Source organism: Brachyhypopomus gauderio, chromosome 3 (assembly GCF_052324685.1).
Source record: "Brachyhypopomus gauderio isolate BG-103 chromosome 3, BGAUD_0.2, whole genome shotgun sequence".
In the NCBI taxonomy this organism is placed as follows: Eukaryota; Metazoa; Chordata; class Actinopteri; order Gymnotiformes; family Hypopomidae; genus Brachyhypopomus; species Brachyhypopomus gauderio.
Genome location: NC_135213.1, coordinates 8,892,933 through 8,909,464, shown reverse-complemented (window position 1 = coordinate 8,909,464; position 16,532 = coordinate 8,892,933). Strand labels below are relative to the sequence as shown.

The 16,532-nt window shown below is 40.6% G+C and overlaps 2 protein-coding genes across 4 annotated transcripts; both read left to right on the top strand.

The window, feature by feature from the left end:
* The first annotated feature begins 91 nt into the window (after window positions 1-91).
* On the top strand, window positions 92-10,489 carry LOC143510213 (FERM domain-containing protein 6). 3 transcript variants are annotated; one of them, XM_076999318.1, is made up of 13 exons: window positions 92-1,283; window positions 1,494-1,584; window positions 1,861-1,883; window positions 1,980-2,038; window positions 2,151-2,331; window positions 5,768-5,923; window positions 5,997-6,062; window positions 6,172-6,240; window positions 6,348-6,519; window positions 6,634-6,810; window positions 6,910-7,129; window positions 7,216-7,252; window positions 7,847-10,489. In XM_076999318.1, exons 1-13 carry the CDS (start codon window positions 1,215-1,217, stop codon window positions 7,931-7,933), a joined length of 1,407 nt encoding a protein of 468 aa, XP_076855433.1. In that variant the 5' UTR covers window positions 92-1,214; the 3' UTR covers window positions 7,934-10,489. The 3 variants fall into 3 exon arrangements, with proteins under 3 accessions (XP_076855433.1, XP_076855434.1, XP_076855432.1); XM_076999319.1 differs by having other exon boundaries at window positions 1,804-1,883; window positions 6,910-7,107; XM_076999317.1 differs by having other exon boundaries at window positions 1,804-1,883.
* A 1,443-nt stretch (window positions 10,490-11,932) lies between these two features.
* Window positions 11,933-16,142, top strand: LOC143509714 (uncharacterized). Its single transcript, XM_076998547.1, has 7 exons — window positions 11,933-12,800; window positions 14,474-14,534; window positions 14,770-14,967; window positions 15,091-15,120; window positions 15,207-15,239; window positions 15,336-15,371; window positions 15,480-16,142. The coding sequence occupies exons 1-7, from the start codon at window positions 12,798-12,800 to the stop codon at window positions 15,527-15,529; spliced, it is 411 nt and encodes a 136-aa protein (XP_076854662.1). The 5' UTR covers window positions 11,933-12,797; the 3' UTR covers window positions 15,530-16,142.
* Window positions 16,143-16,532: the final 390 nt, after the last annotated feature.

The window sequence follows — 16,532 nt, the reverse complement described above, 5'->3', positions numbered from 1 at the left end:
AGCTGTATGCTGAATGATTTGTGTGCATGGCCCCGTTGTGTTTGTGCTTGTGAGCTTGTGTGTTCGGGAAGGGGGAGGGAGGGGGGGGGGGGGGGGGGGGGGGGGCATTAGCAGGGCATTAGGGGCAGGGGCAGCACCTGTGCTGTGCCTTTGAGAACAGGATGAAGGAGCCCTTCACTGACCGGAGGGGAACATTTGCTCCTTGGGCCCGTGGTGGAGGTGCATGCTCATGGGTGCTCAGCTCGTAGTATTAGGCATGGTGACCATAGACTGCTGCAGTGAAACACTGGCATGTGTTAGTCTGTAAGTGCTTGCTTCACATTATCATGATTTGAAAGTCAGCAACTGTGAAACAAGCTTCTAGAAGCAATGGACTTAAAAAAATTAATTAATAAAAAAAAAACAAGGATTTTATTCACTTTAGCTAAGCACAGAAGTATTTGTGCTTAGCCAATCACATTGCGGCAGGAGTAAAACGAAGTTAAAAAAAGAAAAGAAGTAAAACGATCATTTGCTGGGAACTGCTGGGTGATTCTCCCATGGTCTCTGTGAGAGTAGTACTGTACTGTACTGTATAATGTTATACAGTGCTCTTTTACCACATGGCACTTGTGGGGGGAGGGATTTACTGTTGGGATCATCCTCTTACGCAGAGTACCAAACTCTGGCAAAGTCACAGCCTTGCTCAGTCAGAGGGAGAGCATGACCTATCATTTAGTCTAATCAGGAAGTCTTCGTGTGTGATGTGGTTCTGACAGGAACTTCTCCTTGAACTCCTGGGCACCAGCTCGCTCTACTTGCTGCGTTTTCATTTCTTCTCTTACATGTCTGTAAAACCAACGTTTTCAAGCACAGGTAATGCTTTTGTTTTTAAAATAAATTAATCTTAAGTTAAGAAATGATGGCAAGTCTTTTTCCAAATGTGGTTGCGTTGCATTCTGGGGGTTTTTCTTCCAAGCTCTGCTAGAAGATTTTCACTTTCAGGAGATGCCACATTTATCACTCTTTCATAGTCAGCACTTAACACCTCCTCCACACACAGACACACAGGAATCTCATGGGAGGTGAGTTAAGAGGAGGTAGTGTAAATCGGGGGTGTCTGTATATAAAACAGGGCTAATATAAAACCCACACACCCGAGCTTCCCAGTAGGAGTTGCCACTATCAGTGGCTTCAAGTGCGCTGTGCTCTGAAGAGGAAGAGCTTGGCCCGATATGAGCAATCAGTCCAGGGTTTTGTGTGTAGTTTTACCAAACAAGAACAAAGTGGACATTTCTGTGGGGGTAAGTTATTGTACCAGGTGTATTATTTGGAAAACAGTACTTCATAAATTTCATTGAATTCATAAGTATTTATAGCACATACACTAAATGAGTACATTGTCAGAAATGGATCAAAATGTCCTCTTTGGATATTTGACTCATAAATTGTCTTATGTTTCTTGTGTCTGTGCGGGTCACCCTGGACGTTGTGGTGTGCGATGCATGTCGTAGCTGGAGCACAAAGGTCAGGATGTGATTAATCAACTGTGCCAACTGCTTGGCCTTAAAGAACTGACTCATTTTGGCCTTCACTTCGTAAAGGGTAAATGTGTTGTGGGAGAAGTGAGGGGTGTGTGGGAGTTGTGCTGACAAAGGTCTCCTGCTTCTTAATTACTGTGCAATGTTTATAACACGGACGACCTGCTCACTGGTGTTTTTATTGTACAAGAGTTCACTAAAACAGCCTTGGTAATTGTTAGTTTGCATGAATGCAAATGTTCTGTATTGGCTCACAATGTTTGTTAAAATGAGATTTTCTTAGATAATGGCCACTTGTTTTTGGACCTGGAGAAAAAATTAACTACCTACTTCCCTAAAGCATGGAAGAGGAATACATTACAGGTAATGTTAAACATATAAGCAACCCATACCAATGAATCTGAGTCATATTTGATTTTTAATTACATTGCAAAATTAAGTGCACAATTGCATGAACAGGAGAGGATAGTTCTGCATCTGAGAGTGCAGTACTACATAGAAAATGGACGCCATATTGCGTGAGTGAACACAAACACATGGCTGGTAGATTTCATCCTGCGGTTTACAGTTCCCTCAGCTCTCTACTGTCCCATTCCAGACTGTCCTTTGGTAACCTCGTCGTCTGTACAGGGACAAGGCGGCCTGCGGCCTGTATTACGCCGACCTGAAAGGCGGGGTTGTGAGATCCTGGTGCTACGCTCAGGAAGGACGTTTCTTCCAGCTGGCTGCGTACGCCTTACAGGCGGACCTGGGGGACTGGAGAGAGGGAGAGGGATCTTACTTCAGCCCCCTCGACTACTTTCCACCCTGGGTGGGTTGTTGTTTGCACATGTGCAGTGTCCATCACTTATGATCCATCACAGTGTTTTTCTCAGTTGATTTGGTTTGGATTTCTCAGATCAGAATTGAAATGCTCAAAACTGTTCATTCAGTCTCCACATCTCCTCGTCACTTGTGCACATCATAATCACATTTCTCATTGTGCTTCACTTTTTTGCAAATGCTTTTATACATTTTGCAAATGGTCATGGGCAATTGTTTGTCACGTTTATCAAAATGTCTTCTATGGATTGTCTGTTGAATTGCTTTACCCTCAAAAATATTTAGGCTTTAAGTCATCGCCTAGTTCATTACATGCAAAAGTGCCAAACATTTTGTCATAATCTCTAAGGCATCATTTTACATTTCTTTACAGTTTTCTATTATATGGGGCCAAAATATATGGGTCATTCCTTGGAAATGGCACATTTTGAGTCCCTATCTCCTCTTTAGGTGTATTTTATCTATCTGGTCACAAAAATCTATATTTTAACAGCTTTACACATACATTGAAATATCTCCTTTAATACAGTATAATTTTTTTTTGTTTGATCTTTTTATGAAAACTTTATTTATTTATTTATTTTTGCTGACACCCCCTATTTTGTCATGTCCCTCATGGCCTTCAATGAAAGTATAATTAGAATATACCAAATACAACTATAAAAAGTTGATATATTTTGCTATCAACCTAAACAACTGTCTGTTTTTAATTGTTTGTGATAATTTTTTTCAAAATTAATTGATAATTATTCATTAAAAACACATTATTTAGTTCTGTACCTGAGTAACCCCTCAACCCCGTAACACAAATGAATCTCCCCCACAAAATCAATGGTATGATGCGTATGAGCATGTACATCAAGAAGTGACATCACTCAAGTATTTTGGACAACAGGACATCAAAGACAGGTAAGTGGCTTCCTTCTTTTATTAAATTTTGGTCATTTATCTTGTGATATTGTGGTCACCAAACTCAGTGACTCAACACCGTCACATAAAAAAAAGACAGAAAACTATTACTTATAAAAAAAGTTTATTTTTTTTTCAAAATTATATGCTAATTCTGAATCTCATGCATGCCTTGTGCTATCTCTGGTGTACAGTAAGTAGAGCAGTTGCCTTTTTGTGCAAAAATCACAACCCCGTCACACTCAACCCCGTTACGTTTGACAGTAACGGGGTTGAGAGATTGTGATGGGGTTGTGATTTTAAGATTTTGGTTGTTGTTACCTACTTATTTTAAGAATTATTATATTTGATCAACATTCTTTTACCAATACTAATACTAGGGGCAGCCATGGCCTGGTGTTTAGTGCACTTGGCTTGTGATAGGAAGGTTGCCGGTTTAGTTACTAGAGCCAACAGGTCATGACTGAAGTGCCTTTGAGCAAGGCACATAACCCTTAACTTCACTGTATTGTTTTGTAGGCAACATCTGGTGGCACAGAAGAGGAACAGAAAATAAAGAAACAAGTTCAAAAGGCAAATAGAAGAACCCAAGGAAAAAGTTGAAAAAGAAAGAAAAATGAAGGAAAAATAAAAAATGGTGCCAACGTTTAAGGAAACATTCTGATTCACCATGGTCAAAAATAAATCTAATAACTGGAAAGTGCCATGTTAACCCCAAAAGGAGGAGATGGGTAAAAAGAAAGAGGGAGAAAAGGCAACTGTCAATCTGGAGAGCACAGAAGAAGACCTCATGGAGCTCTTGCACAGCTCTTCCACAGATTTAAACAGCATCACTAACATTAAGCAGCAGTATGCCTTCTGTTGTGAACTGAAGAAGAACATGTCAAGGGAAGAGGCTTTGATACATGTTGACTTTTCAGAAAATTACAGCTGTAAATACAGCTGCCAAGTTCAGGCGGTCCACTTTGGGCCTTCACATCAACAGGCCTCCCTTCATACTGGTGTGTTGTATGTTGGCAGACACCCAGAGCCTGTGTGCTTTTGCACCATCTCCCACAGTAGACACAAAGACTCCAGCAGTATGGCAACACCTACATCCTGTGCTGGATTACCTTCATGCCCAACATCCACAAGTGTCTGCTGCACTTTTTAAGTCACGGCCCGCGTACTCAGTACAAACAACGAGGCAACTTCTTCCTTTTCACTACAGGACACAAATACACACACAAAGACAGACAGACAGGCATACACACACACACCCATACACACACACACACCCTCACATGTACACACACACACACACACACACACACACTCCACTTTGTCAACACAAGTTATTCGGTTTAGAATGTTTTCTAGATTAGATGTTGTCGTAGTTGCCATTGTTTTTAATTTGGGTTAATAAAACTCAGTTCAACTGAGTTCAATCTCAGTTCAATCTGTTGTCCTTCTTTGACATTGATGGGAACAATAAAGTCCTCCAAGGCAGCACTCCTAAATGTTGATGTTTTTTTCATCATTTTATGTCATGTAGAACTGATCAAACAAACAAGCTAGTAGGACATGATGAGGCCTCTTAAAACACCACTCATTGATTTGATTTCAAAGCCACATGGGAGACACATTGCCATTCAGATCATCATCACACTAACATTAGTCACAATGCTTAATCTCATGACTAACACATCCATCATTATTTAACCTCACATGTGAATTTCCAGCATCCTGTCCTCTAAGCCCCGTTTGTCCCTTCAACCCCGTTACCATCTTCAACCCCGTTACCCTAGTCTCAACCCCGTCACGCCCACATTTTAATACATTATTTTTTTTTATGCTTTGAAAAGTAATTTAATGTTTGTTGACTTCTGTCTAAAATGTTGAGAGTTATTATACGCTTATTGATTTTGGTGAAGATTCTTTAGTTAAACCACACTTTTGATGAAAAATGACAAGAGCGCTTTCATGAAAATGAACATTTCAGACTTTAGTATTGCAAAAAAGTGAGATTCTGTAACATTTTTGTATTCACAATTATTGAATTAGTTTTGGGGACATCTGATTAATATGAAAATATTGATTTCTTCAGAAATGCATTTTATGAACATATTCAGAGAGCCTCCACTCTGTACGTAACGGGGTTGAAAAAAACCATTACCCAGATCTTGAAAAAATGACCAATAATAATAAAGAGCTAATGCCTGAGATGGGAAAATATGATTTTCTGATAGTTAAAAATATCCTTAATGCTGTGAGGTATACATAGAAATGATACATTTAATCAAAAAAATTGAAAATGTCAAAGTCCAATTTGAACCATTCTAGTGGAATGACCCATATTCATCTCTGCTTCCGCTCATAACAAAAAAAAATTATTATCTTTAATCCTGCCCCTGTAGTGGAGATGGGCATTTCTAGTATTTTTTCTTAGTTTTTCTTAATAATATATTTAAATTAATTCTCAGATTTCTATAATTTTGAGTAACAGATTAAACTGATCAAACCATGTGGCGTTTCAGCTTGTGAGCGGGCGTGGCTGTGACTACGTGCTGCAGCACACCCCAGGCCTGCATAGGGAGCTGATAGGGATGGATGCGCACACCGCCGCCCTGCTGTTCATCCAGGAGGCCTACAGCCTCAGTGACGTGCCTCTCACCTTCTACAATATGAGCAAGGTCAGGGCCCAAGCAGTGGGGTAGAGGGGCCAGCTGAAAGTGCTATTAATCTCATCTCTCTCTTCATTTCCAGGGGAAGAAAGAACAGAGTGCCAGTGTGTGGTTAGGTCTAGCTTTGACTGGACTTCACGTCTCTGAGGTAGAGGTGCTGTGCTCTCCACAGAGCTGAATGCTTTTCATGGTCAGAGGACCAAAGCATGTTATGTTTTAAATGTCCAGTTTAAACTATTTGTGTTTATTGTTTTCAGATGGTCAATGGAAAACAGCAGCTTTTCTATGAATTGGTCTGGTCTAGCATACATCATCTCACCTTTAAGGTGCTTTCAGTGCCGACTACCTGGCAGTGAGGGGAGAAAGAACCCATATTCCTAACTAATAAAGAACCCATATTCCTAACTAATAAAGCCTGTTTTGACGTTAACAGGGCCGGAGGTTTGAAATAAAGGCCGATCCTCTGGGTGGGTCAAAGCTGGTGTTGTACACGCCCTCCACACTGCACTCCCAGCATCTGCTGAAGCACATGAGCAAATGCCATCATCTCCACCTCCACACCAGACACTCCGTGGAGGAGCTCCACCTCCTGCTGCACCCAATTGGCCAGTGCAATGTGTAGACCTGCACACTTTCACCTCTGTTTCTTTATTTCACAATCTATTCTTTTGCGAAATACTCTCCCACAGAGACGTGAAGTGCCGTCTTTGTGTGTTCAGGGGGACAGCAGCAGAGGGAGTTGTATGTGGGAGACGGGACTGACCCAGACACAGATGACAGCGAGGACGAACTTCCTGCATTGAAGTCCTATCTGGACAAGGTCCGGCGGTGTTGGCCTGGGTCACTCTCAGTGCTCAGGCCCAGACAGAGACAATCGCAAGAGGTCAGGAAGTCAGGTAAGGTCACTGGCATGACTTTAGAACCATACAGATGTGTTCGATTTCCCCTCGTTGTGATTTTAAAGGGTTATTTTTAACTTTATTTCCTTGTTTTAGTCTGCGCTGACTTCAAAGAGATTGAGATGTGTGTCGATGAACCGGAGGAGATGTGTGTCGATGACCCCGAGGAGATGTTTGTCGATGAACCAGAGGAGATGTGTGTCGATGACCCAGAGGAGTTCGGACTTGTGGCAGAGCTTCTTGGGGGGGTGTGTGTGGATGGTCCTCCTTTCATGACTACGCCTCCCTGCAGATGTATGCGCTCATACCCTCACAGGTTCAAATGCTTTCATGTATGTTTCCAGTGACTGGTACCTTATGGTTTCCAAGAATAATTTTAACTAACCATTTTCTTTCCTCTAGATTTGTTTCTCTAGATTTCACAGTGGAGATGAAACAAGTGAGTATCGTTACTTTAATGAATGTGTAGTGTTACATGAATGAATGAGTAGCGTTACATTAATGAGTGAGCAGTGTTACACTAATGAGTAACATTACATTGATGAGTGAGTAGCATTACATTAATGAATGAGTAGCGTTACATTAATGAGTGAGTAGTTACATTGACGAGTGAGTAGTGTTGCATTGATGAGTGAGCAGTGTTACATTGATGAGTGAGTAGAGTTACATTGATGAGTGAGTAGTGTTACATTAATGAGTGAGTAGTGTTACATTAATGAGTGAGTAGTGTTACATTAATGAATTAGCAGTGTTACACTAATGAGTAACATTACATTGATGAGTGAGTAGTGTTACATTAATGAGTGAGCAGTGTTACACTAATGAGTAACAAGCATTACATTAATGAATGAGTAGCGTTACATTAATGAGTGAGTAGTTACATTTATGAGTAACATTACATTGATGAGTGAGTAGCAGTACATTAATAAATGAGCAGTGTTACATTAATGAGTGAGTAGTGTTACAGTAATGAGTGAGTAACATTACATTAACGACTGCCTAAATTCTAACTAACTAAATTCTCCACTTACAGGAACAACAAAAGAAAGAAGAGGACAAAGACAAAATAAAGACCAAACTAAACATAATACAGAAGTGTCTGAATCCAATATCTCAATAGTGAGCTTTTAAATGTGACTCTAGCGTTTGTAGTGGAGTGAGCACATACACACACACCTGCTCGTAATTTACCTTAACGCACCAACCCAGTACTCTCTGGCTGAATCCGAAATGTCGTTAAGCAGTAGGCACTAGATATTAACGCAGTGCGTTCTTTCAGTTGGCAACTGGGCAGTTTTCATAACCTCGGACATACTACCTGTTACAGTATCTCGTACTGCTTTGGCGTACTGAATAGGAAGGTACTGCATTTCAGATTCAGCAACTAACTAACTAACTAACTAACTTACTTGCACGCACACACTCGCTCGCTCGCTCACTCACCCACCCACTCACTCACTCACTCACTCACCCACCTACCTACCTACCTACCTACCTACCTCTCGCTACCTCTCACTACCTCAGAAGGGCGGTCAGTATCACCAAGGACTCATCCTACCCCAGCAATCACCTGTTTTGACCTGTTACCCTCAGGCAGACGGTACAGGTTGCTCAAAACTCGAACAAGTCTCAGAGACAGCTTTTACTTAAGAGCCATCACTGCACTGAACAACATGTAAATAATGGCAGCAATAATGTTAATTCCCAAACCATGTGCAATACAACCCATGTAAAATACTTCCCACGTGCAATATTATATAACATACACTGTAAATAGCCTTATATATAGCAATATTCAATCATGGAAATAATCTACAGAACCAATTATAAATGTGGCACTACTTTCTAACTTGTCGTTTTATGTTATGTGTGTATTTATTGTCCCAATAAGCATTGGCGGAGCTAGACTTTTATACTTGAGGTGGCCAAAGCTATTTTAGGGGGTCCATAGACTATGACAATGAATATTTAAGAAAAGCATTCAATTGCAATCAAAATCTGTAAATGTTATTGTCACGTCTGGCTCTGCCCCCTTTCTAGTATCTTGTCGTTTTTACGTTGTTTTTGTTCTTGTTTTGTTCTTGTCAAAATAGAGTAATAATAAAAAAAATAGCAATAGTAACAAAAAACAATTACAATGGTTAAAAATAACAATAATTACAGTATATAATCTGGTGTTTTATTTACAAAAGGAAGTATGGTGTGTACATAAGTGTTATGTACATATTATTATCTATATACAGTTTTAAGTGAGGTGGGTAGGTGAGGTAGGTGTTACCCACTGTCTCTCAGGCGATGACATGTTAATATATACTGGGCAGTGAGGGGAGCAGTGTGCCCCTTTCCCAGGAGTATCCCTAATGTTTCTGGTTCTGTGAGTCTGTGGTAGTTTGGTATTATTTGTTTGAACCTGTGTGTGAAGTGCTCTCGTATTGTGTTGAATTTTGAGCAGTGGAGGAGGAAGTGCAGCTCCGTTTCCACTTCCCCACTCTCGCACTGACCACATATTCGCCTCTCTCTGGGCAGCCAGGAGCGTTTATACCTGCCTGTCTCTATGGCCAGGCTGTGGTCACTGAGCCGGTATTTGGTCAGGATCCGTCACTGTTGTGGGTCTCTGACTGTCAGGAGGTACTGTTCTAATTCGTACTCTGTTTTTATCATACGGAAGCAGTCTAGTTTACTCTGAGCCTGGGTTTGGTTCTCCCAGTGCTCTAGGTAACTGTTCTTGCTGCGTTTGATGAGCTGACTGGTGCTTAGATGGAGCTGAGGGTCAGAGAGTCTCAGGACCGGCTGACTGAGGGGACTCTGTTCAGGGGTCAGTTCTTGGCTCTGTAGGGCTTTGAACTGCAGGGTTTCTCTTGGACTTGTTTTTAGGTGCTTCCAGAAATTTAGGGATCGTTTTTGTATGTTTATAATTAAGGGGAATCGGCCTAATTCAGCCCTGCATGCGTTGGTTGGAGTTTTCCTTTGGACATTAAGAATCATTCTACAGAATTCTGCATGCAGGGTTTCTGCTAGTTGTTTGTCCCATTTAGTGTAGCTGTGCTCGTTTAGTGGACCCCAGATCTCACTCCCGTACGGCACGATGGGTTGGATTACATTATTAAATAATTTGCACAAGATTGGAATGGGAATAACGATGTTGTGAAACCTCTTCCGGATTGCGTATAGAGCTCTCCGTGCTGTTTCTTTTAGTGCATTCACTGCAGTGCTGAAGCTACCTGACACAGTGAGGGTGAGTTCGAGGTAAGTGTACTGGGGTGTGTGTTCCAGTACAGTGCTGCCCAGGGTGAACTGGTATTTATGTCCCTGGAATCTGGGCTTTTTCTGGAAGACCATAATATTGGTCTTCTTCAGGTTTACAGCCAGGGCCCAGTCCTGGCAGTACTGCTCCAGAAGGTCCAGGTGCTGTTGTAGTCCCTGTGCGCTCTGGGACAGCAGCACTAGGTCGTCTGCATAGAGCAGGAACTTTACTTCTCTATCCTGCAGGGTGAGTCCGGGGGCTGCAGACTGTTTCAGCTGCACCGCTAACTCATTAATGTAAATGTTAAACAGTGAGGGGCTCAGATTGCAGCCCTGCTTCACTCACACACACACACACACACACACACACACACACACACACACACTCTCTCTCTCTCTCTCTCTCTCTCTCTCTCTCTCTCTGCGTGCGTGCGTGCTGCTCAAGCTTAAAATCAAAGCCACATCCCCTTTGTGGGCTTGGCCACACAGCAATGTGTGGCTGCAATACGGAGACAATAGCCAATCAGAAGGGGGGTGATTTATGTGGCTAAAACACGGGAAACGGCACGTTTACCCTGATGCACGTAACAGGATGGTTATGAGCAGAGGCGGACTAAGTACTCAATTTCATTACTTGAGTCAAAGTACAGATACCACTGGTCAAATGCTACTCCGATACAAGTGAAAGTTGCATGTTCAAAATCTTACTTAAGTGAAAGTACTGAAGTACTTGCTTTTAAAAATACTTAAGTATTAAAGTACACCTTCCTTCACATTTGTAAAAAGGTTATAGTTTAAAAGTATTATACAACCTACCAAATCCATTTTGGGCATAATAATCATACAGTCTTTGATAATAATCCATAAGGCATATTCCAATGATGTACATCATTCAGGTAGTGGTAGCAGAAAAGTTTTAACCTACATTTTAGTTTAAGGAACAAAAACATTGATTCACTGATTAGCCTAGCCTAACCTGTTTAAGCAAATTATGATACCATATTAAAAGTCAATAATAAAATGACGGTTTTCTCTCTTTGCTAGTTAGGTATTCAGTCATCCAATACAACATTATGCTACAGTCAATATTAACAAAGACAAAGTAAAATTAGCAGTGCGGCATCTTGGTAGTCTAACCTTGCCACAACCTTTTGCAGTATGGCTAAAGCCCGCCAACTCCATGCCACCCAACATGCTAGCAAACACTTTTCAAACTAGAAATCACAGCCACATTAGAATTATTGACATTACACTGATATTAGAATGGAAACATTATTTGACAATATTCGATTAACCCACACGGTTTCCCTTATTGATGTTTCCGTAGTTTGAATTACTTGCCAATATAATGTTAACATTATTTATAGTAATCCTAGCAGACCTAGCAGTGGAGTGAGCAGGCAAAGTCATTTTACTAGCCTTACTGCAAAGCTCCTCTGACTACATAGAAAACGGTCACTTAACAAAACATTTAGGCTGCATATAATATGCTTCCTCAGGTGGGACAGTGAATTTTTGTATGCAGTGATATAGTTTGTTTTTGGCAAACAAAGCATGCATTTAAAACGATAGGAATGATTTATCCGTTCAGAAAACTGAACATTTTGTCGAGATACGGCCATGGGTGCAAGTACTCGAAAAAGCATGCCAGGGTTGCCAGCGTGAGACACACGCATTTGACCATTTTCACACGCTCTCGCGCCACACTTCCGATATCTCACGCCGAAAAAAAATCTAGTTTATTTACCTCTGATCTATATCTATCAACCACCGGCGATCGCGATATAATACTTAATTTGTGTCCATTTTTCAATTTTTCACCGCACCGGTAACGTTCACCCCCCCCCCCCCCCCCCCCCCCGCTCAACAACTTACGTTCGCCACCAAGTCCAGGTTCAAATCTCACTCCAAGCGATCTTGAAAAGTTGGCAACCCTGGCATGCTGCATCACCGCCGTCTCCGTTCATGTTGCTGTTATTTAGGAAAAGAACGACTAGCGACACCGAACTTGATTTTACACCTCACAGACACATCCTTGATTGCTGATAGGCTGTCACCTGTGAAAATACTATCGGGGGAGGGGAGGAGAGTTGTGTGTGGAAGTAACGAGTAACGAGAGCTGGACAGAAATGTAGTGGAGTGATAAGTACTGTATTTGTTATTCAACTGTAGTGAAGTGAAAGTCATAAGTATTTTTAAAAAATCAACTTAAGTAAAGTACAAAACTCAAGAACTGTACTTAAGTACAGTACTTAAGTAAATGTACTTCGTTACTGCCCACCTCTGGTTATGAGTCATGTTAACAGTCAAGACTGACCAACTGTGAGCGGGCAGGCTCAAAGATTTGCTTGCATGTACTGTAAACAATAATGTCTACTTGAGGGACTACGCCACTACTACTGCTAGAAACATGTACTACCTAACACAACAATACTCATGTCAATGGATCTTTCTGCTATTTACAAAACAAATAAACATAAGTCTCTTCTTTATTATATCTTCTTGGGCATGATTTTTATTTTACCATCTACACTGTAAATAAAGACGAACTGTGAGATGAATTATAGTTTTGTGAGTTCGGTGCACTTGTGTCAGTGGAAAATTGGTTAGGCAACTTCCACCTTGGTGCGCCCAGCACGCTCACTACGCTGCACAGAGCTGCACAAATGAAGCAATGAGCGATACGTCTGCGACTGCTTCACCCAGCTTCGTCCTGCCCACGTTTGTGTACTGTATTAGTAATGGTGAGTTATTTAAACTTTAATATCTTATTGAATTATTCATTTAAATCTATAAAATAGGTTTACATGTAGTGCTTGTTTTTAATGGGGGAAATGGGCTAGTGTGTGTAGCCATTTTAGAATTCTAAACTTTCACTCTTGGACCATACTTGAAGATTCTTTAGCTGCACCTCAGTCTACATTTTCTGTATATGGTGTAAATGGCAAGGTTACTAGATAAAGTAATGAGTAAAATAGTTCTGTTATAGGTTGAGATAAGTAAATATTGAACAGTTTATATATTTTGTTGATCTCTGTTTGTGTGCTGATGTTTTTGACCTGGGGTCACAAATAGATTTTTTTAAATCTCAGTATGATTTAACCCTGGTTAAATAAGCATAAAATAAAAATATTTAAAAGGTTGAAATCTTTAAAAGGTTGTGGTTAGCACTGTCGCCTCACAGCAAGGCGGTCTGGGTTTGATTCTTGGTCCGGTTCGCTCTGTGTGGAGTTTGCATGTTCTCCCTGTGCCTGTGTGGGTTTTCTCCCGGTACTCCAGTAAGGCGTGCGTGTTAGGTTGATTGATCACTCTAAATTGCCCGTAGGTGTGCGTGCATGTGTGTGTTTTGGCCATGCGGTGGACTGGCGACCTGCCCATGGTGTACCTGGAGATGCTGGGATGGCTGGATGGAAAATCCATTGCAAATGTATGAGAGTGAAGCTGGAGTTGTAATTAATTGTAGTTTCGAGCAGCATGTTCTGGCATGTTCCGGAAAGAGAAGCTATAACCAAGTAGGTGGAAATAGTTAGCCATGAGGGTGGAAAGTACTCCTGCATCTAGGGGAGTTTTACTACACAAGTAGATCCAGCCAGATGGGAGGAGTTGAAAGAGTTTTTTTTCCAGAACCCTGAGGGGTTCTACAGTGACACTGGGCTGCTGAAAATTGTGAGTGGAGGCGGTGCTGAGGGAAGATCTCTTAAAGTCCACCATCATCTCCACGGTCTTGAATGGGCATGTCCAGCTACAATGAATGTAGACTACATATGTAGTTCTACATAGACCAGAGCTCCAGGCTCAGCTTCCCTTCGGTGTACAGACTCATCACCATCTTGGATGAGTTTGATGGCCATAGTGTCATGGTTGTGATGGAGGGATTCTTGGGGACTGGGATGACAGTGCAGTGTTTGAATCAAGGCTGGACTTTTTTGAATTTGTGTGTGAAAATTGCGGCCAGTTGTTCAGCAGGGTTTTAAGACAAGTGTGCGGGACACACTCTGTGCTTGTATACGTAAGCCCAAATAGCTCAATCTGACACCTACATAGACTCATTAGGAAGTTTTAAAGACACACTCAAGACAATACAGGAAATATTAACCATGCATCACAATATAAACACAGAGAGGGGCCATTTGTACCCACGTCATTCTTTTGAAATTACTTTCTGGGAAACCCTGGGTATTTTGAGTGTTCTTGCCTACATGTGCATAGTACATATGTTGCATTCTCTGAATCCGAGCATCATGAAACATTAACAGCAGGAATTTCTTTCTTACCCCCTGATGTCAGTTCAAAAAGCTAATATATATATATATATATATATATATATATATATATATATATACACAATATTAAATCATATATATTAGTGCCACATTTATGCATGAAGAATATAACAACATTTTATATTGTGTTTCAGACAAACCTTTTTTCGTTCTTCTTATGTTTATCCCTTTGGACTGGCAGCTCACACCAAACTGGTAATGACTGACCAGACCTTCACCAAGAATAATTACATGTTTTTTTTTTAATAGAATTCTTGATCATTTAATGTAAGGTTTGTGTCACGAACATACCAGCTGTATGTTTCAAATTTCAAGCTAGGTCAGTCTATATTTAAATAAATGCAAATGTTTCCTTGTCAAAGAAATAAATAACAGAAATAGTCTGGTGTGTATTTGTTCTGATAAAAACTAATGTTTGTCTGTTTATTAGATCCCTGCCGATTCAAAGTCACCTTACTAAAAGAGGACAAAGGAGGCGTGTGCTTCAGTAAGATGAAGGAGGAGGCGTGTTCAAAGATCACGGCGGGAACCTTGTGTCTGATTGAAGAAAAAAATGGAATTTTATGCATCAAGCAAACAGTATCAGATTTGGTGTGCATGAACGATGACCTCGAGAAGCTTCCTGTTGGTAAGAGCCTTTTCTTAAACACTACACACCATGTCAGTGTAAATGTACAATACTGAAAATGATTTGAAAATGTTAATAGAAAAATAGTTGGTAATTTAGTTCAGTTTTATTTTCTTTCTACAGAAAATGCAGAATGTGCCAAAGATCAGACCAGTGAGTCTGAACTTGATGTTTTGTTTGTTATACTATGTATGTTAATATTCTAGAACAGCTTAACTAATATTAAGTCTCATTTTTAGGTTTAGACTGCAAGAGGGAGTATACAGACAGTGGTAGGTTTTGTGCACACACAGAAATATTCTGCTGTTCTCGTATTAGAATCATCCTGAAGTAACCTTCATAATTCAACTCTTTTATTGAATTTTCAGTAAACAGTGCATCACCTGCAAGCATCTTCCTTGCAGGTATGTCATTCACTGTTCGGTAATTGTGCTGCATATATGAGTAGAAACCCCACATTTATAAACCCAATTTGGGTGTTAAATCAATAACCATTTTATGGTTTCTTTCAGGTTCTTTTTTCTTTTTCTTAATTTCTTCCTTGCTTGTTGTATCCTGCTGAACCTCGAGACTCCACCCCTGCTCCTGACTCCACCCCACTCCTGACTCCACCCCTGCTCCTGACTTCACCCACATGCTTGTGCTCCTGTTCATCCTCCATTAGCTCCGCCCAGGCCACTACTGCCTCTGAAATCACTGGTAGCTGATTCACTGTAGTTCATTGTAGCCTGTGTGCCATCAGCAGGAAATGCTGATGGGACTTGTGGGTTGTAAAGGCCTGTGAGAGGTGTTAATCTGCACTCAGATAAGAAAATGTAAAACCTGTAAAGGTAGTCCATGAAGAAATGGTGTTTTACACTACTGTTTAAATTTGATTCCAGTCCAATTTTTTGCAGCCCACATACAGTCATATGTGATTTTGTGTTCTGTGTAAGTTTGTACTTTGTGTGTAACACGTATCGTTTCACTTCATACACCACAGAACGTGTGATTCTTGAAATGAAAAGCTAGTTTCAATCAAAATTTCCTACACTGTTGCACTGACACCGTGACTAAGTATTTTGACTGCCTTGTTCATAGGCAATGACACACAGACTAGATATTCTGATGGCACTGACAAATTGATTGACCTAAATCTTTGTTTTGAAGTAAAAACAAAGAATTCTGAGTGGTGTGTTTTTGCAGGTATTTCATTGTGTTTTGAGAAATGCACTTTCTAAATACTTTAGAAATACTTCACATTTGTGATTTTATCAAATTCTTTGTTTGTTATTGATATGCAAAGGTTGTTATTCAACAACCTGAAGGAGAGTGTGGCACAGAATGTGTGATTCACAGTCAATAGATCGATAAATAGAAAGATTGATCAATTGCTCCATTTATTGAAAATGATCAAAGTTTTGAATGGTCAATCACTATATTTGTAAGGTGGCAGAATCACGAGGCTGATTTGGATCCATGTGCTGGTTTTAATAAAGGAGGGCAAATCCAGAAAAAAACATAGCAATACAACGGCAGAGGTCAAAATCCAAATATCCAAACCAGTTCAGAGGTAACAGAGGGGC